At 33.7% G+C, this 21,947-nt stretch overlaps 3 protein-coding genes across 7 annotated transcripts; 2 read left to right on the top strand and 1 right to left on the bottom strand.

Annotated features, from left to right (window-relative positions):
• Positions 1-1,589: 1,589 nt before the first annotated feature.
• LOC108480783 (protein CURVATURE THYLAKOID 1C, chloroplastic) lies at positions 1,590-3,958 on the top strand. 3 transcript variants are annotated; one of them, XM_017783881.2, is made up of 7 exons: positions 1,590-1,726; positions 1,812-1,919; positions 2,731-2,822; positions 3,139-3,228; positions 3,332-3,394; positions 3,515-3,552; positions 3,722-3,958. In XM_017783881.2, exons 2-7 carry the CDS (start codon positions 1,820-1,822, stop codon positions 3,771-3,773), a joined length of 435 nt encoding a protein of 144 aa, XP_017639370.2. In that variant the 5' UTR covers positions 1,590-1,726; positions 1,812-1,819; the 3' UTR covers positions 3,774-3,958. The 3 variants fall into 3 exon arrangements, with proteins under 3 accessions (XP_017639370.2, XP_017639371.2, XP_017639369.2); XM_017783882.2 differs by having other exon boundaries at positions 1,598-1,726; positions 1,809-1,919; XM_017783880.2 differs by having other exon boundaries at positions 1,650-1,686.
• Positions 3,959-4,219: 261 nt separating this feature from the next.
• LOC108481241 (protein tesmin/TSO1-like CXC 7) lies at positions 4,220-8,704 on the bottom strand. Its single transcript, XM_053020231.1, has 9 exons — positions 8,403-8,704; positions 7,989-8,102; positions 7,361-7,538; positions 7,178-7,205; positions 6,088-6,554; positions 5,812-5,915; positions 5,602-5,729; positions 5,090-5,418; positions 4,220-4,681 (listed from the first exon to the last, which is right to left on the bottom strand). The coding sequence occupies exons 1-9, from the start codon at positions 8,702-8,704 to the stop codon at positions 4,595-4,597; spliced, it is 1,737 nt and encodes a 578-aa protein (XP_052876191.1). The 3' UTR covers positions 4,220-4,594.
• A 1,257-nt stretch (positions 8,705-9,961) lies between these two features.
• LOC108483270 (golgin candidate 5-like) lies at positions 9,962-20,856 on the top strand. Of its 3 annotated transcripts, none has more exons than XM_017786555.2 (20): positions 9,962-10,183; positions 10,609-10,835; positions 11,607-12,517; positions 13,044-13,115; positions 14,400-14,474; positions 15,712-15,826; positions 17,010-17,071; positions 17,169-17,216; positions 17,694-17,978; positions 18,066-18,125; positions 18,230-18,313; positions 18,410-18,475; positions 18,576-18,674; positions 18,758-18,976; positions 19,382-19,496; positions 19,565-19,785; positions 19,996-20,055; positions 20,163-20,276; positions 20,473-20,547; positions 20,660-20,856. In XM_017786555.2, exons 2-20 carry the CDS (start codon positions 10,685-10,687, stop codon positions 20,696-20,698), a joined length of 2,871 nt encoding a protein of 956 aa, XP_017642044.1. In that variant the 5' UTR covers positions 9,962-10,183; positions 10,609-10,684; the 3' UTR covers positions 20,699-20,856. The 3 variants fall into 3 exon arrangements, with proteins under 3 accessions (XP_017642044.1, XP_052875804.1, XP_052875805.1); XM_053019844.1 differs by having other exon boundaries at positions 9,969-10,183; positions 10,649-10,835; XM_053019845.1 differs by having other exon boundaries at positions 10,029-10,183; positions 12,021-12,517.
• Positions 20,857-21,947: the final 1,091 nt, after the last annotated feature.

The raw sequence follows: 21,947 nt of genomic DNA, 5'->3' as shown, positions 1-21,947 counted from the left end.
TTTGTAAACACTAAATTTATATTAAAAAAGTAATTAATAAATTAGCTAAAAATAATTATATTGGATGATAAAAGTAAATATTGATTTTTTTAAAATTATTTATTTCTTAGTTTTAATTTATTAATAAGATATTTTATATTATTTTAGATAAAATTTAAATATGATAATTTAAATCTCTCATTGTCTTTTAAAAGGATAATTTATTTCAAATATATAATTTTTAATAAAATAAAATTAATTTGATATTTTCAATAACAAATGATAAATAGCTATCTATATATTTGTCTTATTTAATATTTTTTGTTAAAATTTTATATTGAGTAAAAATTAAAATGATGATCAAAATAAATTTAAAATATTAAATATTGAAAGTTTTTATTTGACATCATTAATCAAACACGCTTAATCCCATCCCATTTTGTGAACAAGCATTTTAATAAAATTTTAATTTTTTTGAATAAATCATATTAGTTTAATGAGAAAAAAGAGTTAATATGTGAGAGTATCACATCGCTGAACACTACCACATCAACATTTCAGGGCAAACTAATTAAGAATAAAATTTCTTTAAACAATATATTGATGAATTATCAAATTTATGAGTTCAATCAGTTTTGTTCATAGATGAGATGAATTATTTGTTGATAGTGGAACCTTAAAAGCTGATACATTTACCACATGAATTGGTGTAGATAGGATTGAAAAGGATTTAGTTACATAGTAATTTTTTGAAATGAATGGGCTTATTATAATGCATGTTATGAATTTGATAATACAACCAATTTTGTGTAACGAGGTGAGAAAAGCACCAAGTTCAAGTGTTAAATGAGTTTTAAGCTTTTGATTTACAATTAATATATTAGTTTGTATCTATGTTTTTTTTTACTAGCTGACACATGTGCTCTAATAAAAAATTATATAGTTAATTGAGACAAAAACTTATATACTTAATTGACACTGAAATTAAATTTAGATATTTAATTGGGACAAAAACCTCAAATATAAATTGAAAAAACTCAAGTATTAAAGTAACATTTCAATCAAATTTAGTTACTAGATTGGGATAAAATAAAACTTAAAATACTAAAATAAACATTAAAATTAAATACAAGTACCAGATGATATATTAATTATTTTCACTAAAAAAATATTAAAATTGTGTAATTCCAAAATCTAATTAAATAGAAAAGGAATATATAAATTAAAATTGTAAGAGAAATTGGGAAACTCATCAAAGCCGTTGATATGGGTCAAATTTGATGAAAAGGTGGATTTTAAAGAAAATTAGAGAAATGAGTCCGTTTCTCTTATATTTAGTGAAATAAATTAATTTTGAAAAGAGAAAATTAGCAAAAGTTAAAAAGCGTGTTCTATATGATGTGTTTTTAATTTTTTTGATATATTTACTCATTTGATTAAATAATTAAATATTAATCAATTCATCTTTTACTTCCATTTATATTTTTAATTAATTTTATAAATATTGAAAATAAACATTTCAATAAATAATTTTTAAAATCAGCATTTCCTCCAAATTTGCTCTATCAATATGAGCCATAAATCATACCGATCAAGAAAGACCCTGCTACACTAGATTTCACCCTCCTTTGATTTTGAGGCCCATATTGATTACTGCCATGCCTTTCGAACTTTCCCTGCCGCACCACAGATTTTTTTTTTTAAAAGGTCTTCCTCTCTCTCAGTGTCTCTTTTAGCTACAGCTAAGGTAAATTTAAAGTCTAAAGCCCTTTTGGACTCCCACGAATATAACTCATTTTTCGGAATTGCTTTTTTTTTGCGCTTTTTAGCAGGTTTTTTCATGGCTTCCCTTACTGCACACCTGCTTCCGCCATTGCTTTTACAAGATAGAAAGACCCTTTTCAGGACTTATCCAAAACTCCCAGTTTCTTATACCGGAGGTGTGTTAATCACTTTATTTATCCTAAAGCAACTGTTTTTTTTTTAAGGTTTTACTGTAAATTTAAATATGATGGTTCAATTTGCACTTGGATTGAATTGTTTTTGGTTTGTTCATGGTTGAATTTGAGCCTTTATTTTTCATTAGGTTTCACCTTTTTATGTTAGTTATAGATTAGTATGAGATAGATATAAATCTTCATGGGTTAAAAATGAATGTCAATCTGGGGATATTATGGTTAAAATAGTTTTTTTTTTTTGGGGGGGGGGGGGAGGTGGGGAAGAATTATTGTGGGAGTTGGGCTAAAACAGTGGTAATATTGTGTGTGTGTGTGTGCGCGCGCACTTGTGTGTTTGAGTGACAGCCTGGTAATAGGATTCCTAAGGGGATATCAATGTGGTCTTTTCTAGACTAAAGTTATGACATGGAAATGAACAATTCTTGTGAAAAATGGCAATCATTGGTGTTGAGATAATCCAAGGAAGAAATTTTCAGTTAATCATCTTGGTTTGTTGTGTCGTATGCTTATCCTTCATGTCAGGCATGCCAGCCTGCGGAATGGGATTCAACTATGTTAATCCTTTGGCAGTTCCAGTGTAGGTACAGGACAATTACTTGAGAATGGTTTGGGTGTCTAAGATTTATTGCATGGGGATTATAGAGTTAGCACTTTCAGTTGTCTCTGATGTTCATCAGAAACTTGTTTGGATTGAAAACTGAAAATGTTTGGCAATTAGGTTCTATCAGTTGCAATATTTCATGCTTTGGGTAATTTACTCTTTCCCTTTTCACTTGATATTCTTGCATTGCAGGGAGGCAAAACTTTGCTGTTTGTGTGAAGGCTACCGGTGATAGCTCAGAGTCTTCTACCTCACTTAGTATTGTCAAGTCTGTGCGACATGTTGTAAGTTTCTCTTCTAGACACACACTTGCGTATCATTGTCATGATTGCACTCCATATATGCTCAAAACATATTGAAGGGGTTGGGGGGGACGGTTAGTACTTTGTTCAAGAAATAGGAGAATTTCTATGCTTAAATTTGATATAACTTTTACATTTCATTTCTCCTTCTGTATTTTCCAATTCTGTCTTCTTTTCTGATTTCCATAAAGCAAGGAATAGTATCCATCCTCGACTCTTGCCCTTAAGAAGCGGTATTCATAAAGTATATTTCTTGTTTTTATTTTTTTCTGATTCAGCTTTAATTTGCTTGGAACAGTGGGATAAATCTGATGAAGATAGGGTAGGTCTCATTGGTCTGGGATTTGCAGCTATTGTGGCGCTGTGGACTTCAACTAATTTGATTTCGGTAATTGAGTGCTTTGAAGTTTCGAACCATATTTGTTAGTTTTGACTATTGGAGTTATAGCTCTGAGATCAAACATAAGGTCAAGTCTCTTTTACATGAACAGGTTATTGACAAATTGCCAATTATCCCAAATGTGCTGGAAATTATTGGCATACTGTTTTCTTCGGTAAGTTGGCCGAGCACGAGCTTTTGAGTTTGGCCAATGCTTAATACCTCACTGGTATATATTTATGTTTCCCCATCTCCATGGAGGCTTCAAGTACTAACTCATACTTTCCTTTTTCAGTGGTTTATTTACCGGTATCTCTTGTTCAAACCAGATCGGTAAGTAGAATTCCTTGACGTCAGAGATTTGTTGATGGTGAAACCCATAGTTGTTACTTGTGCATGCAATATGATTTTTTTTGGTATATTGATGAAGAGAGCACCACTTTGAGCTGTGAATCTTTAGCTCAGGTGGAATAACATAACTCTGAACCATCTGTTTTTGCAGGGAAGAACTGTTCGAAATCATCAACAAGTCATTATCACAAATATTTGGATAGTGAATTTGAATGCTAAACAAGTAATTTAGGACCAGCCCTGCAATTCAAATGTGGTTCGTGTTGCAGTGGTGCTGAAAATGGCATCTTCTTTTATGGTGTAATCGTTTTTTCTGTATTACTGTTAAGTGTGATGCTTTTTAACTTCAAACCCAACGTAATTATAAATTACCTGAAAGTTGAGATAAGGGCCTACATTTTCTACTGTTCTTAGTCATAGAAACAGCCGAAGCATATATCTATCGAAGTTATGGGGCAGGCACACAAATGAAAATTTTCAATCGAACCAATCAAACTGAGTACTATAATTGAAATATGTTTTAGATTTCTAGATTTTTTTTTCCTCAGCTTAAACTGTCATCTTTCTTGTTTTAGTTCAGTTTTATCATTTTAAATCGATTGAATGAAAGCAGTAAGATCAATAATTCATAGCAAAGTTATGCGCTATGCAACTTGCCAGATAATGGAGAAACAAAAGAAAAATGCTAATCTTCCTGTATTAGTGACAGTAGAAAAATCTGAGACCCCAACATCAACTGCCGTGAACTGGGTAAAGAAAATCAGGTCAGTGAAATGCAAAATAGATGTCAAATTGTAGAAATGTTTTAAGTTCGGGGTTCCTGTTTCAACTAGTTTAGTAGTCTACAGTGTACCCTTAATTGAGGCCGGTAATGCCAGCACAAATAAACGTGCCAACATTTTTCTTTATCATGAGCTTTAGGATGATTACTGCTGCCAAAAGCTCAGCATCAAGTTGAGCTAAACTTCTGTTCCTGTTTTCAGCATTGCCCATCTGAGTATTAGCAATCCTCCCGTCACGTCCCTCAGAGTTCTTGCAGATCATGGACGCACTGATTTGTCCCGTAAACAGGAAGAAGATAATGAAAGGGGAATAGAAGAGCATCATCTACCTGTGAAACCAAAAGATTTTGAAAAAACAGGATGTTAGTTTTATAAGCACAAAAACAAGGAAATATATTTGCTTTCACCTTATATTTTCTAGGTTGAGACAGAGATATCATCCTGATGGTTCCGTATGACAGGCAGGAGAAGACAGCAACTCAAAGTTCATATTCTCTGCCTTGGTTGTCAGTTCCGTTCCTTTACTGTTCTAATGTCTTAATTATCTTCTAATCTATCTGCCTTAGAAGTCTTGTTATTTCCTTTCCAGTGAGTTTTATTATCTATGTTTCCTTAACTCTTCCTAGACAATCATTTTACAGAGGATATGTTGTTCAATTCAGGATATAGTTACATGTTCTCACATAACATTTCGTATCTATTAGATTGATAGATGAGATGAGGCATGGGAATCTTACTTTCATATTTTTTGAAATGATGAGTTTCTCAAGAAAGTCTAGGAAACTTGACAAAACAGACCTTTCCTGCTCTGCATAGGCATTCTTGAGGTTACGGTTCAGAATCTGGTCTCCTGAAGTAGGTTCCATCAACTGTTTATGTTTTTCATTACAGATTAATCCGACCATTCCAGGAAGTGAAGCCCTTCCTTCTTGCACATCCTTAGCAGCAAAACCCAGATTAAGGTCATCAGCTGCCCTTTTCTGAACTTGAGCTGGTCGCTCCTGGTAGTCATCTTCCTTGGCTCCAAGAATGTCACCATTCTTGTTTTCTTCTCCATCTTTCACCTCTGGTTCAGAGTATTAAAAAAAAAAGCTTCATGTAAAGTTACAAGTCATATATAACTTTCGGCAATTTGATCTCAGATACACAATAATAAGTGAAACAGTTGACCAAGCTATCGAAAACAAAGGATAAGTGGCTAGGTAAGCAACAATTAGAATATAATATTTTGGTCCTAACCAAAGTATACCTGCGAAAAGATTGGCAGCTTGAGCTAAAGCTGCGGCTTCTGCTAAAACGGCCAATCCTGAGCAGACTTTGCTTGTGTCAAGTAGATGATAGACATTAGCTACCGTCAATCTTGTACCATGATCAGATGTCACCAGTTAGTGTTTTTTTCTACAAATAGAATGCAAGACTTTCATTGAATAAACAAATAATCTCCCAGGATAATATAAACCTGTATGGATCCCTTAAAGAGCCCACCATAGCAGAATTAATTATATGACAAGTAGGGTCAACTGACAAGGTAGACGACGGGCAAGAGCTTCTTTGTCTAATCACCTGCCAAACAAATAAGAAAAACTGTAACTTATTCAAACTGAAAGTCAACCTCTTCACATTTCACTTGTAGGAATCTTGCTGTAGGAATTAATAAATAGCAGTTTGGTATTTCTCCAACACCCAACCACAGAAAGTGAATAAAATACTCGAATGTTATATATAATATATGTACCTTTTGTAAGTCAGAGAAGCTTTGACTTGGTGAAATTTTCTCATTTGAAGGAAGCTCCTGAAGTTTCCTCTTCCTAGATTCCTGGGACAAGCGCTGACCCGATAAACCAGTGGCATCAGAAGTTGTTGTTGTAATAACCTGCTGAATGTAGATTTTTGTATCAATGCAATCACCACCAGTGATTGCCATAAGTCCCTCAGATCCTTTAAAGCTCTTGTAAAGTTTCCTGCTAGCATTGTCCATATGAGAACTAGCAATCCTCCCATAACATCCCTCAGAGTTCTTACAGATAATGGACGTACTGTCTTCCTTGCAAGAAGCAGTTATCAACTCCTTGCATGCCTCAAAATTCTTGCAATCCACACATTTGCAGTTCTGAGAGCAGAAGACACTAGCTTGGAAACACTCGCAGTACCTCTTCAGGCATTCAGATTTCTTGCAGTGGCATCCCCTCTCGTGCCTCCCCACTTGTGGAGAATCTATTTTATCTCCCTACTTGCAGATCATTTGTAGTTGACCATGACCAAAAACAAAACGACAAGAAAGAAAACATTAAAAAATAATAAAAGCAGAACATAACCTGAAAATCATTTGCATTTTAAAATCAGTTGTACAGGGTGACCTGAACTAAACCTGAAGGCCATCGTGCTGAAAGTAAGAGATGCAGAAATGTACAGATGACTTCAGCAAATTTCACTCCTCTCAATCACTCAATTCAGGGGTAATGAACTAACATTTTTTTTTGCATCCTTTACTGAAGAAGGGTTATTGTAATTGCTAAGCGTCCAACTTAAAAACAATTAGTATAGGTAGAGATGTTTAACTTAAATATAAGATCACAGGTAATTTAAGATTTAATCAATGTGAATTTAACAAGCTAGGCAGAGAAAGAAGAGCCGACAGGTATGCAAAAAACAACAAAATAAAACTTGAATTTGGTTACCATGCTAAGCATCTAACCTAAAACCAATTGGCAATAAGTAAAGAAGGCCAACTTGAAGATAATGCCTACAAGCAATCCAAGAATTAAGACAATGATATTCATGAACGGAGACAAGAAATTTTCAACATATAAACTAAGCTAAGCTACTGATTAGCAATTGCTGCATGCTACGATTCTGTATAGCAGCTTTTAACAAATGTATCCATGTGCAAAATATTTAATTTAAATGTAACTTCTCAGTTTGCAATGAGTTTATAGACATACAAAACCATCCCAAAAAAGTTATCTGAGAAAACATTTCTGGCAAATGTGAAAGATTTAGTCACATACCTCAATATCTTGAGGACTACATGGACTGCTTGAAATCTTTGGCTTGAAAGCACGTGGATTACGTTCTAAAATGATTTCGATTGCTGCTTTCCGCAGATCCTCATTCTCAACATTATTGCAACAATCAGCACATGTACACCCATTACAATACTCTCCGGAAGCAAAGCAATCACAATACCTATCGATTTGTGCGTGGCAAATTTCACAGAGGTTAAATCTTTGAAAAGAAAACGCATTGAAATGTACTACTCTATGACCAAAGTAAAAAGCGTAATGTAGCATCCAATCAACCAAATTCAAGCAGAGTTATACATTAGGTTACAGAACTTTGTCAAGCAAGAACAGATATCATAAAGAAAACTTACCGGGACCAATGCTATGGGCACAGAGGAAAAGAGAAAGATGGATAAACAGATGGAAAATTAGTAGCAGATATATTACTATATTCTTGGATAAAAACCGAAGAATTTCATTTGAAGGCCATCATACCAGAGAAAAATAAAATTAAAAATAGTATTTGGTTTAGATCAGATCAGAAACAACAAAATTCTAACTGTTAAACATGCAGCTCTATGTAGTAGCCCATGCATGAACTAAACAATTCAAAATGAAAGTACATAGAACTCACAATTTTAAGCATTTAGATTGTTTGCAACCGCATTGTTTTGGACCTTTCGGAGTACCATTGTTTGCTTTAATATTAGCCCATGGGACCGGTATTGGAGAATCTGATGACTTGGATCTTGAAATAGTTAAAACAAAAAATGGAATTAGATTTTACAATGGCAAAGAAGCTTGATTTTAAGAAACGTAAAAGTGCAAAAAGGTGCTTATAATAAAAGTAAACTTTTAATAGTAAGTACCTTCATCTATGTTCTCATTTATCTAGCCCTATTGTCTCAGCAACCAAACAGAAAATCAAAGTTGATTTTAAATTTCCCTTCTTTTCTAATTTTAAAACTCCAATCAACCAAAAAAAAAAAAAAAGGGTGGGGGAAGAAAGAAAGTTTTCCAAAAAAGGAAAACAAAAACCAAAACTCACATCGAGGAAAAAGGACTCCTAGGAGACAAATGCATCTCGGAGCTCGGCTTCTCCACCGGCAACGGTGACGAAGTTGAGATGATGGGAGATAGGCCGAACTCTGTGAAGACAAGCTGCCTAGCCAAATTCTTTTTTGGCGGGAAATGTGATGATGATCTCTCTGTAACTGTAATCTTAACTGAATCGGACGTCTTTTCAACTGATTTTATCCCTTTCGGCTGGTAATAAGGAGTAGATGTGAGTGTAACTAACTCGACCCTTTTTGGCGGGAAATCTCCATTCTCAATCTCAAGTTGCTTCATTGGCCTTAGAGATTTTCGGATTCACTATGTAACGAAGGTGAAGTAAGAAGATCAATCAAATTCGAAAATCAAAATTAGAGATACCATGCTCTGCTTGATCGCTAGGAAAATGTGAGAAAAAGAAACTGTTACATACGAAAATTTGATTTGTTCGTTCCCAGAATAGTTTTTTTTTTTTTTTCAATTTTGGTGTTTTTGAAGCAAAATCGACGAGATTGAAGATTTTTCTCTCTCCTTTCTTTCGTCTTGCTGGATTTTCGCACCAACCAAACAAGAAATCTAGGTGCTATTATATACGTACCTGAAAATCAGAGAGAGGATTTTGGAGCCAAAGTTTGAGTGCGGATAAAGCCAAGGAGCAGGGGTGGTTAAATTTAGTTCAAAAGGTCGTTAATTTAACCATTTTTTTACGAAAATTATTCATTCTTTTATTTATTATGAGATTATATACCATAAAACTCATCAATCTTTTAATTACTTGAATATCTAATTTACATTTTAAAAGTATTTATAAAATTATTCAAATCTGATACTAATTAAATTGAAAATTATTATAAACTTAAACTAACTAGAATTTAATTCTATAAATTAATGTAACCTTATCAACCCAAATCTAATTACTTATCAACTATAATTATTTGGCACATGATGAAAAATTTTATTTTATAACCCGAGTTAAATTTTATCAAATATATTTAAATTATATTTAAAAATTAAAACAAAAATGAAACATGTGGCTAAATTTTAATTTTATTAATTAAATAAAAAAATTTAACTGAGGTACCAAATAATTACCCTTCCTATCAATATATAATTTTTTTGAAGTAATTAATATATAAAATCTTTAAATTAATAAAATGATATTACTGGCCAAAAGGAAAAATGGAATGACAGCATTTTTACCTAGATAGAACTGATAACTAAGATTAGTCTTTGAATAAAAGAGATGAAAAATAAAATGGTAAATCACACCATGATGACTCTAAAATAGGATTTCATTTTGATTTTTTTTACTAAAATTTAGGGCCTATTTATAAAAATTAAAGAGAAAATTTTTGAATTAATTATAAGAAAATCTTTAAACTTTAATCAAAAGTAACAAAAATTATAATATATCAATCACTCAAAATATACATGTGCTACATCCTTAATTTTTTTACAGTAATAATTAATTCATACAATTATTTTATTTTAAATTATTAAATTGAAAAATAATTAGATGAACAATAATAAGTCACCAGGGTCGTACCCATTCTAAAACTTCAGTCCCTTGGGAAAACGACGACGTATCACCTCGAATCAATCATCTTCATCCAACCCCAAAAATAGAGAAGCAAAAAAGTAGATCGCCCCCCCCCCTCCCCCAAAAAAATTTTCTTTCCGCTTCTTTCCTCGATCCACCGAACTTTTCTTTCACTCTGTAAGCCAAAACTCTTCTTTAAAAATTAAAAAAATCTGAATCTTGCGCATTTTCTTCAGGTTCGATTTCTTACTCATGCTTCTTTTTCCGGTACTTAGAATCTCTCGTTTTCTGTAGAATATATATGTATATATATAATTCCTATCAAATCGGTTTAAAGGCGTATTCTTCTTAGTTCAGGTGTCTTTTCTTTTTCACTTTCTTTGATTTACTTATGAGTTACATGACGATAGATTAATTAATCACAACAGCGATCTTTCATAGTTTGTTTACAAATTTTCATTGTCTTCTTTTTTTTTTTTTTTTAATTTTACGTTTAGTTCCTCAATTTTCAGCGTTCTTATTTTTTTGAATGGATCGTTAATTTGCAGTTCTTTCCTTATATGCAAATTAGGATTTAGATCCTGTTGGGCTCTGATTTGAACTAGTTGGATCATTGAATTTTTATGATTTTCTATAAGTTATTTGTGGCATGTCAATGTAGGGTTCCTGATGTGCTTGAATCGGTGGATTTGAGTTTTCAGATCTAGTTGTTTTTGGTATTTATTGTTTAAAAAAAGATGGCTTGGTTCAGCGGGAAGGTGTCCTTAGGGGGCTTTCCTGATCTTGCTGGGGCAGTCAATAAGCTCCAAGAGAGTGTGAAGAATATTGAGAAGAACTTTGATACAGCTCTCGGGTTTGAGGAGAAGTCTGAATCAAGCAACAATGAAGGTACTTTTTTGTTTTACATTGCTCACATTGTTAATATTTTGTGTAATCTTTATGCATTTGGATGCAAATTTCTAGTATAAACCTATGTTAGGTTTTGCATCAAGATATTAGGTTTTTTTTTTTTTTTTTGGTAAATATTATTGGGTGCTGTCATTTTCATTTTAGGTAGCTTCTGTGAATTATTATTAGGACATTAAGTTGGAGTTGTAAAGTTTGTTAAGTAAGTGGCATGTTGCAAGGAAAGCATGCTGCTTTAGTTCCATTTTGTAGGATGTCAACTAGGAAGCTTAACTTGTTGTTTGGCGCTACTGCCTATCGGAGTGCTGATCTTGTAGTTGCAGCTGGAATCGGAAATGTGAAATATGAAAAAAAAAAAAAAATCTTCAATTGATTATATTTACTATTCCTGAATAATCAGTGAAGGGTTGATTCTTTTATTATTTTATTTGAACTTGGAATAATCAAACAATAAAGCCTGATATGTTATCTAGGCTGTTTTGTTTTACTTTCTGTGGAATCCAATGGTGCTTGTGAAGTGCCTAACTCAATTTTCCCTTTCTTTGAAATGAATTACCTCCATATTACTATATTTGGTCACATTTCTTGCATAAAAAAGTCAATGCTGATCTAATACTTAAAGAAACACTACATGCTGGTGACTTGTTTTTGAACTTTTTTTTGTGGGAAGTCCCCCAAAAAATGATGCATGAAAGTTATAATGTGGGTTTTGAACCTGTCACATTTATGGCTTCCTGTTTGTATTCATTCCAGCCTCAGGATTGTGGTCTTCAGAAAGAAAACCACTATTTGATCCAGTTCTGGCCTTTATGGGTCAGAAAAGTGAGGAGAGTGCTCCTGAATTATCTGGAAAACTTGAATCTTCACATGCTCCACCCGAAGTTGAGGAAAAAGAAAAGGCTGAAACTGACAGGTCTGTTCATTCTCATGTGAAAACCACTGTTGAAGAAGATAAACAAACTGATGAGTTAGAAAAAGATAACGAACATTTAGAGACTGTGAATAGAGAAGATACTGCAACTTTGGACCCCTGTAAAGCTGAATCTGAATCTGGATCAGAAACAGTTTCTGCAGAGCCTTCTGAATCTGTCAGTATGAAAGTTGAGTCGTCAGATTCTTCAGACAATGAACAACAGAAAGAAAGCTCAGATGTAGTTTCTTCTGCAGGTTCTGACTCCAAGGAAGCCAAACTAGATACTGCAGAGGTAAGCCCAGTTGAGGTTGCTGAGCCTGTGCCAGCTGAGTCTAGTACTGCGGTAGACATGCATGAAACTAATGAACAAAAGACACAAATGAACGAGATTTTAGAGAAAGGTTCTCCAATTAAATCTGAGGAATCTAGTGATAGCCAAGCTGATGCTGGCAATGGCCCTGATGAACCGACGCCCTCAAGTTCAAATTCTGTTGTCGTTGAGGAGACTAAAAGTGCCCAGGCACTTTTGTCTCCCACTGAACCGATTGTTCTTGAAAATGATGAAAGTGCTAAAACAGTTGAAGTGGACCGGCAGATTAATGATGGTGAAGCTGATGCTAAAGAAGAGTTACGCTTGAGTTCTGCAGCTGCCATATCTGACTCTGCAGATCCTATCCATGAATTGGAGAAGGTGAAGATGGAATTGAAAATGATGGAATCCGCATTGCAAGGTGCTGCAAGACAAGCTCAGGTACTTGATGTTTTCCACTGTTTTATGATGCTGTTTTAACAGAAGTTAACTAATGTTATTCTAAGTTTTCTAAGCTCCTGAGCATATTATCTTTTCTTGTTCTTCCCCACCCACAACCCACAATATGCACGTCACTTCCTCTATGATGTTCTGTGACACCAGAAGGCTTATGTTTAATGAGTTTCTTTGTTCAAGATTTGTTGTTGTTTTTTTTTTTTTTTTTTTTTGGGAGGGGGTTGGGTGGGTTTGTAAGAGGTTTAATGTCACTGTCTGCAAGGTAGATTTTCGGAGATTAGACCTTATGCTCCTGGCTTTATGTCCTATGAGAAGATGTTTTTACCACTAGCAATAGAAGGGAAACTTATACCTTTGATTTATTTGGCTATGAACTTCACTTTCTCTTTTATGTGTTTCACTTGTGATACCTTGTGCTCCATTTGTTCTGAGAGAAAGGGCACCGGAGGAAAGAAACCTTTATATTATCTGTCCTGTTGAAATCTCTAATTTATATTTGTTTCATTTTCAGGCAAAAGCTGATGAAATTTCTAAGTTCATGAATGAGAATGAGCAGCTTAAAGCTGTAATTGAGGATTTGAAGGTATATACAGGCATTTCCTCCCCCAAGATGATTTAACATAGTTTGGTTTGTCTCTATGCTAATGATAACTAGATATGTTTTGTTCTGTCTGTTGACTTTTGGTGCTTGAAATGAGCATCTCAGTAGAGATTAAAATGAACAAAGTCCAACTTATCAATCAGAAGATGTGGCTCAAAGTCACAGCTGTTACCATGGCTGATGTATGATAAAATATTGATGGCTAAATGTTTTTCTGATCTTCATTTTTCCGTTTGAAACACTCTTATGTTTTATTGTCATTGGTCAAGCTTTCACTTGTTTTGCATGTGGTTTACTTCCATGCATAAAAGTCAATATAAACCTTTACAAACCTTAGTATCATCAATTTCTAAATGTATCTTTAAATTGGATGTCTTATAGATGATAGATGGTGGAATCTCTCATATAAGAAAATTTTTATTATATATTATTTTGCATGGTGTTTGTGTTGGGCTTGAGGTGGGCCCCCATGGTATTCTTTTCTTCCCTCACCCATGATGTATGAGCATATTTGCGGTAAAATGCTGCTTTATATGTATTATGAATGTCTGTCTTAGCAGTGGTTTGAGTTCTTTTTATGCATATCATTCTCTATGATGGGGACTATTCTTATCTTTGATTTTTATTTATAGCTCAACTTTTTTTGAGAAGTTAACAAGGATTGTTTGTTGGTGCAGTTGTCAGTTGAATAAGTTTAATGGTGTAAATACCTACTAACACATTTCAATGAGAATACATGTATATTTTACTTTGTTATGTTCTTTCTATTGCTTCCCATGATATATCATTCAAATTGCTGTAACCTATATCTTAATTTGTAACTGTATGACACTGTCATTTGTAGCACATTTGGTTGGCATAAACGGCAAACTAATTCTAGCCTCATTGAGTGAGGCACGGGGGTTTTGCAGTTTGGTTCAATGACTTGCTAGTCCTTAAAATAGTCTGTAACAATCATACCAGTAAATGTCCTGAACAGCCATTTGGGTCCCCCCCCCCCCAAAAAAAAAAGGAACAGCTCTAAAAAGTTCCTAAAATACCCTTGCAACCAACTGCCACTAACAATTCTCATTCAAATTTCCCCCTGGATATAATAAGTCAATCCCTTTCTACTAGTCTTCTTTTCATTTGTTGTTCAAGATTAATTATCCGACAGTTGAATATTGAGTGATTACTACTTCAAATTAGATATTTAGAGAGATACTCTATTGCCTTTATCCTACAATGAACAAAGATAGCAAATTAATAGCTGAAAGCTTGGAACAGAGAAAATCCAATGAAGCAGAAATGGAGTCTTTGCGAGAGGAATATCATCAAAGGGTTTCGATTCTTGAAAGGAAGGTATGTTCCATGCATTCATCTCCTTTCTTTTTCTTGATTTCTATATTAATTGCTTGTTTATATTCCTTGTGATATTGTTATTGACAAATGTTAGGACTTTCTCCTGAAGCTTGAATCAGTATTGGTTTTTTTTTTTTTTTGTGGTTTAAAATTTTGAAGTGGTGATTGAACTGGTCCTTTAGAGAGTGAACATAATGAACTGTTATCAATAGCATATCTTGGTTATATAGGAAGGCATACCCTTCTTTGGGCTGCACATGAGGGCATGCCCCCTGAAGTTCAAGTCTAGGACCCCTCAGTTAAAACTCCAGAATCTTTTATATATCTATATTTATTTAGATGATTCAGATGCCACTTTCTTTGTTGCTTTCCCTTGTGCATGCATATTTGATGTCTATCAACTATATGGTCCTTTCATACTATGTTTCTAGTTTGTTGAGTGCTCAAAATTGATTGAAGGCAAGAAGCATATAAGTTGTTAATGTCAAATACCTAGTGAAATTGATTGCATAAATACTATCATATTGCAGCAAGTTTGGAGTCAAGGATTATTTTGTTGAGCTTTATCGTAATTACATTTTGTAAAGCTAATTGATAATTTCTTATATCCATTATGTATTTCTGTTGAAAAATAAAAGGAGTACATGGGCAACTGAGTTCAACTTGTGGTTATAAAAATCCTTTATTAATGTTTTGTAGTGTCTGTAGCCTCTCAATATAGTTTATAAATTAATAATTTAGTTTTATGGAACAGGTTCACCGATAAGACTTCCACTTTTCAATTGTCTCAATATCTCGTCTCTGAAGGAGAATTTTTGTCATATCTTTTAGGAGTGTATTGGGTTAAATGTTTATTATGGATTATGTCTATGAGATTAAGTATGGTATCTAGTTTTCAGTACTTTTACTCTCTTTCTCATTCTTATAGGAGCAACGGCAATGGTTTCCCCACAATAATATTGTACTTTCTTTTTACTTTTTACTATGCTGTGATTATCTCCATTACCTAAAAAGCAGTGTCTTGCTTGAGATCTGATTCATTTAGGGTAATTTAGAAAGGGTGCTAAATGACATGTAGTTTGCCCCCAATAGTTGCAGTTATTTGAAAATGGTGTCAATGCATTGCTTGCTTTCATAGAAGCTGGTGATAAGTGGACAAGTATTCTAGGAAAAGGTTGTTTTTGTTAGCTCAAGTATAATGTTTTTTACAGTTGTCTCTTGGTATGTGCTTTTCCAGGTTTATGCCTTGACTAAAGAAAGGGATACTCTTCGAAGAGAGCAGAATAAAAAAAGTGATGCTGCTGCTCTTTTGAAGGAAAAAGATGAAATAATTAATCAAGTCATGGCTGAAGGTGAGATCTTCAAAATCCTATTTACATTTGATGTGATGCTCTGCGGCATTTTTTTTCCCCCTTGTTCAAAACGATATTATTTTCCTCTATTAGATATCTTGGCACTTGTTAGATAGTCCTCGTGTCTTTTCTTTGTAACAGATTTTCTGTTAAAAGTTCCCAACTATAATGGAGAATAATATATATATTTATATGGGCACATTCATTATCAAGAAATAACTTGACTAGGATTTTCTGCAATACATTAGGTGGACGGGTATAGGTTGTAAATAAGAACTCTTCAATGAGAGGGGTTAAAGATCTCTGTCTATACGACCAATTCCTTGCCCACCTAACCCTCACATGGGGCTATGATTTAATGGAGGCTTCTATAATTTATTATAGAAATTTAGAGGGTAATTGGATGAAAATTACTAGGGTAGTAATTACATCCTCTTGAAATTACAAGAAATTATAATTCTCTAGACATGTTTGTCTAATAGAGTGTAATTCCTTATCTAGCATTAAACACGTACTCCTTGTGATCACCGACTGGCCATTAGCTAAGTACAAATAATTAATAATAAATACTATGTAATTTAGTTGGAACTTGTATAAATAATTTGTAATAAATACTATTTAATGTAGTTTATTATTAGTAAGTCAAAACATATGAGAAATTATCTCTCTTCAATAAAAATTTCAGATTATTTAAACATGATTAGTAAAATAACATATAATTATATTTAAAAATAAAATATATGCCATAAAATAAAATATCATTATTGCTCTATAAAATAACATTTTAAACTTAAATCATGTAGGGGCATGTTTGGAAAGCCATAAGGAAATTGAATTTGAGTGTAATTGTTTGTAATTACCTGTGTAATTACTCCAATTCTTTGGGGGAGGATGAGAATTGGAGAGTGTAACTGGAGTATTCCAATTACACTCACTTTGGTGGGACCCGCTGATTACAGTGGTTACCCAAACATACCTCACAAGTGTAGTTACAAGCAATTACATCTAATTCAATCACTAGGTGGATTTCCAAATGCACCTTTAGTGTAAAAAGAGTACCCTTGGTGTATCTACTTCTGTGCCTCGTTCAGATTTTAGTTGGTTGGATGATTATTGAGCAAACCTAGTTCCCTTCTAGGCTATGAGTTCTTATTGCTAAATATTTATTTCTCTCTCCTCTCAGGTGAAGAGCTTTCAAAGAAGCAGGCCGCTCAAGAAGCTCAAATCAGGAAATTGAGAGCTCAGGTATGCCGATATGTTTGATGGTTATTAAATTTCTGGTAAATAATCTCTTCCCTTCATTTTCTGACTATTCTTTTTTCTTGCACTTTTGTTACTCTAGATTAGAGAGCTCGAAGAGGAGAAGAAAGGCCTGACTACAAAGCTTCAGGCAAGTGCATGCCTTAATATTGGAATGTAGTTGATTGATTTCTTATCTCCCTCCTATCTTATCAATCTTATCAACAATTCAAGATGATATGAGCTGTAATATGAGGCTATATTGCATCCAATCTTTTGCCTCTCCTAAGCAAAACATTGTCATTCAGATTTACTGTTTTTTAAATACTAATATAAGGCTTAAAGTCAGTGTTATTATATCATTTGATTGTGTTCACTATAATTGTGAACACTGTTTGGCATGGGCCTTTTGTTTCATAGTCTGTATCCATACTTTTGGTACCTGGTTTTATATTTGAGATTTTCAGTTGAGTTAGTATTTGATAACTGGCAATGGAAAATTTTAATTCCACAAGCAGGATTATGTCACTTTTTTGGGTTTATTTTTGTCTGAGCTCCTTTGAATTTCATAAAAAGAATTGTCATTTATTTCAACTTGTTCATAGTATGCTCCTTGCTATGCTTTCAGGTTGAAGAGAACAAGGTAGAGAGTATCAAAAAGGACAAAACTGCTACAGAGAAGTTGCTTGAGGAAACAATTGAAAAACACCAAGCAGAACTTGCAGCTCAGAAAGACTTTTATACAAATGCTCTAAATGCTGCAAAGGAGGCTGAAGCACTAGCTGAGGCACGTGCCAACAATGAAGCCAGAACTGAACTGGAGAGTCGATTAAGAGAGGCTGAAGAACGTGAAGCCATGCTAGTACAGACGCTTGAAGAGTTAAGACAAACCTTAAGCAGAAAGGAGCAGCAGGTTTTTCATTTTATTAATTGATATTCTAGATTTTGTCATGCTAATATATGACAAGTATGATGTTATTGCTATTTTCTAACAATGTAGGCAGTATTTAGAGAAGACATGCTTCGCAGGGACATCGAAGATCTTCAAAAACGTTATCAGGTGCACTGATCTTGTACTGACCTAAATGGATATTAAATATTTTTGCAGTACCCTTACTTTCAGAAATTTGCTTTTAGTAGTTCACAGCTCAAATTTTGTTTTAGGCAAGTGAACGTCGGTGTGAGGAGTTGATTACACAAGTGCCTGAGTCTACAAGACCTCTTTTAAGGCAGATCGAAGCCATGCAGGTGAAATATGTTGTTCTAATGCATTCTTAACAGACTTAAGGACTATTGGTCTTCGTATTATTTGTGTATATTAATTGTTTGCTTTATTTTTACTAGGAAACAACTTCCAGAAGAGCAGAAGCTTGGGCTGCAGTGGAGAGATCTCTAAACTCTCGTCTCCAGGTATGTACAATCTGTACAATGTTATTGCATGTTATGACATAACATTTGAAGCTTACAGAGAGTCCTATTCTCATAATTATTTATTCTATTGAATTTACAGGAAGCAGAGGCAAAAGCTGCTGCTGCTGAAGAGAGAGAGCGGTCTTTGAATGATCGCTTATCTCAAACCTTATCTCGAATTAATGTTCTTGAAGCTCAGGTTCTACATCTCTGGCTAATGTATGTTTTATCTGTGGAAACATTTCTAGCTATCAGCTTAACCTTTGTTTTGCTTTGGTTCAGATTTCATGTCTTAGAGCAGAACAAACACAGATAAGCAGGTCCCTTGAGAAAGAGAGACAGAGAGCTGCTGAGAATAGACAGGAGTACCTTGCAGCGAAGGAGGAAGCAGATACTCAAGAAGGTCGGGCAAACCAGCTTGAGGAAGAAATTAGGGAACTAAGACGGAAACATAAGCAAGAGTTACAAGATGCTTATGTGCAGCAGGAACGCCTACAGCAGGTTGTGCTTTTGATTCATTGTTAGGCTGCAATTACTATAAATCTCTTTGCATGTGTTTGACCAAGCAGGTTATCTCCCTTTTATGTGTCTGTAGCTTCAAAGCAAACAATCTTCATTGAAAATGCTTTTTCCTTTAATGATGAAAAAGAAGACCATTTTGTACGCTTCATATGATTACAGATGATAAATTTCAAAAAAAAAAGAAAAGAGATTACAGATGATAAAAGTTGCATATATAATTTAGTATTTCAAAACTTCTCTCAAGTTATCGGCTGATGTTAGATGAGGCATTCTTTTGATAGCTTCTTGTGATATATGAACATGGAACCATTTTAACTGAACTGTTAGTATTTATATTTGATCTCATAGTTCAGTTTACTGAAGGAATCTTTTCATTTGTAACAGGAAGTAGAAAGGGAGAAAGCTGCTCGGTTAGACTTGGAAAGGACAATGCATGTGCATTCTATGGCTATATCTGAGCAAGCTCCAATGGCAAGGCACAATTCTGCTTCGGAGAATGGTATGGTGCTTCATATTATGATGTAGATGATCTTATGATATTCTTTACTTATTGTGAGACTTTTGCAGGAAGCTTGTCCTGGAAACTCTCTACTGCTAGCAGCCTAGGAAGTATGGAGGAAAGCTATTATCTGCAGGCATCATTGGACTCATCTGATGGTTTCTCTGAAAAGAGAAATATTGGAGAGGCAACATTAAGTCCGCTCTACATGAAGAGCATGACCCCCAGTGCGTTTGAATCTGCCCTTCGTCAGAAGGAGGGTGAACTTGCATCCTACATGTCTCGTTTGGTATGTATTATTCTTTGAGCTCCTGAATTCAAATATAACTGTGATTCCTTGATTACATGTGTATTATTCTTTGAGCTTCTGAATCCAAATATAACTGTGATTCCTTGATTTCATGTATAAACTGTGTGTTCAACATCCTTGATTTTTAGTTGTGGGTCTTTACTCTTAATAGCTTATATATCAACTAGTTTTGTTTGGTGTTTACTTCAGTCTTCCATGGAAGCTATCCGTGACTCCTTAGCCGAGGAGTTGGTGAAAATGACAGAACAGGTGAGTTCTTCAGCTGCTACCTAGTTAAATGGGATTGGGATTTATTCATCAATGTTCTACACTTCTTCTCAAATCATTGTTGTTAAACTTGTCTACATTTGCTGCAGTGTGAAAAGTTGAAGGCAGAGGCTGCCACACTGCCTGGAATCCGGGCAGAGCTAGAAGCCTTGAGGCGGAGACATACTGCTGCGCTGGAGCTAATGGGTGAGCGTGATGAAGAGGTACATACCCTTGTAATTTTGGGAAACAAAAATTTATATTCAAGGATGTTCAGAAGCAATAGTGTTATGAATATCATGTATCCTTGTGTTAATGTATTTCGGACTCATTCTGGTTTTACCATAATGAAATGAGAATATTATATGATATTGTCATTATCCATTATGTTCTTACATTTAAATTGTTGCAACTTTCCAGCTAGAGGAACTCCGAGCTGACATTGTAGACTTGAAGGAAATGTATAGAGAGCAAGTAAACTTGCTTGTGAATAAGGTATTTTCTTTTGTTTTCAAATCTTTATCTCAATTTATATCATAACATGATATTAGAAGTAGTACGCTGATTCTACAAGCTCTGCTAAAATCTGCCTTTTTGTGTTCGACAGATCCAAATAATGAATTCTTCGGCGGGTAATACATATTAGGCATATTCTTTTTTTTTTGGTGTGGTAATTTCCAAGAAATTATGTGCATGATATACTTGTAGCAGATGTAGTTAAAAAAATTTTGTTCTTAAAACTTACTGGTTCAAAGATGTGGTTTTATTGCAAGCATTTGGTTAATTGAGAGATTCAGAGAGCAATAGCGTCCCCTTGAAAGATTTTTCTACCTTGTTGTATAGGACAAATCTTTTCTATTTCCTAGCCAACATAAAAATCGATTTTATTGCCTACTTTTTAAAAAAAAAAAAAAATTATATAAATTTATGTTCTTGTAATAAAGAGGATATTATTTCTTTTTTCTCCTATTGTGGCCTTATTTGGCATCCTACCCTGGCTCCCCGGCCCGGCCAAGGCTCTTATAGGTTGGGCTTGTTGGAGAAGTTTTTTTTATTTTTTATTTTGAGTTGAATTCAAACTAACAATAAAAGAATTTAGGTATAAATATATATGTATATGTACATTAACATGACTATCATTGAATTTTATTTTTATTTTGACTTCACAGAAATAAATGCAGTGTGTTTGGTTTTAAGGTTTTGTCATTTTATCTGTATCATGTGTTGTCTAGTTCTCGTAGTTTTTAATTTTTTAAATATCAATTAAGAAGAAATGTTGGTTTGTCAACATTATTTGTGAAATTAGATTTTACAATTAATGTGGTAAGTAATTATCCATTTTAATATAAAGTATGGTGATGTTTTATATTTTTTAATAATCCCACTTGCAGTGGATTACATAATTTTTTAGTATATAGTAAGAAAATTCAACGCTAAATACTTTTCCTAACATAAAAGTAAAAATTTAATTTTTATTCGAATAGTATAATGGGCTGGGTGGCTGAGAAGGGCTCAAAGTTCTTCTACGCATACAATTTTTTGAATCAAGTAGTAGTATGATACAGCCCAACTCATACTGAATTTGGTTACTTAATTCAGTGAATAATTCGGTTTGGAGCATTTGGTGATACTAATTTAGTTGAGAATAAAAATAGTTTTTATTTTTAATATATGCAATATGCAGTATTTCTATTTATTTATTATCTATACTTACTAATATTCAAAGTTTTTATTGAGTTAGTGTCACTTTTGGTTGAGTTTTAACTCGGTTGTGAATTTATCAAAATCTCTATTTTTATATAAAATTTAGAAAATAGATGTACATAATGAGATTCAAATTCAAAACATAATGACTCTATTCTCTTACAAAATTAATATTTACATTAATTTTTATA

Source organism: Gossypium arboreum, chromosome 10 (genome assembly GCF_025698485.1).
Source record: "Gossypium arboreum isolate Shixiya-1 chromosome 10, ASM2569848v2, whole genome shotgun sequence".
Classification (NCBI taxonomy): domain Eukaryota; kingdom Viridiplantae; phylum Streptophyta; class Magnoliopsida; order Malvales; family Malvaceae; genus Gossypium; species Gossypium arboreum.
Note: the sequence above shows the minus strand (reverse complement) of the source record. Positions and strands in the feature narration are given on the sequence as shown.

What these genes read in the sequence shown, in the direction of transcription:
- LOC108483270 (XM_017786555.2), top strand. Translation starts at nt 10,685, where the DNA reads ATGGCTTGGTTCAGCGGGAAGGTGTCCTTAGGGGGCTTTCCTGATCTT. An exon ending in GCCTGACTACAAAGCTTCAG is followed by an intron (nt 17,217 to 17,693) that starts GCAAGTGCATGC and finishes CTATGCTTTCAG; the next exon opens with GTTGAAGAGAACAAGGTAGA. An exon ending in TGGGTGAGCGTGATGAAGAG is followed by an intron (nt 20,277 to 20,472) that starts GTACATACCCTT and finishes GCAACTTTCCAG; the next exon opens with CTAGAGGAACTCCGAGCTGA.
- LOC108480783 (XM_017783881.2), top strand. Translation starts at nt 1,820, where the DNA reads ATGGCTTCCCTTACTGCACACCTGCTTCCGCCATTGCTTTTACAAGAT. An exon ending in CCCAGTTTCTTATACCGGAG is followed by an intron (nt 1,920 to 2,730) that starts GTGTGTTAATCA and finishes CTTGCATTGCAG; the next exon opens with GGAGGCAAAACTTTGCTGTT. An exon ending in CTTCAACTAATTTGATTTCG is followed by an intron (nt 3,229 to 3,331) that starts GTAATTGAGTGC and finishes TTACATGAACAG; the next exon opens with GTTATTGACAAATTGCCAAT.
- LOC108481241 (XM_053020231.1), bottom strand. Translation starts at nt 8,704, where the DNA reads ATGAAGCAACTTGAGATTGAGAATGGAGATTTCCCGCCAAAAAGGGTC. An exon ending in CAATCTAAATGCTTAAAATT is followed by an intron (nt 7,539 to 7,988) that starts GTGAGTTCTATG and finishes ACAAATCGATAG; the next exon opens with GTATTGTGATTGCTTTGCTT. An exon ending in AGCTGCCAATCTTTTCGCAG is followed by an intron (nt 5,419 to 5,601) that starts GTATACTTTGGT and finishes ACTCTGAACCAG; the next exon opens with AGGTGAAAGATGGAGAAGAA.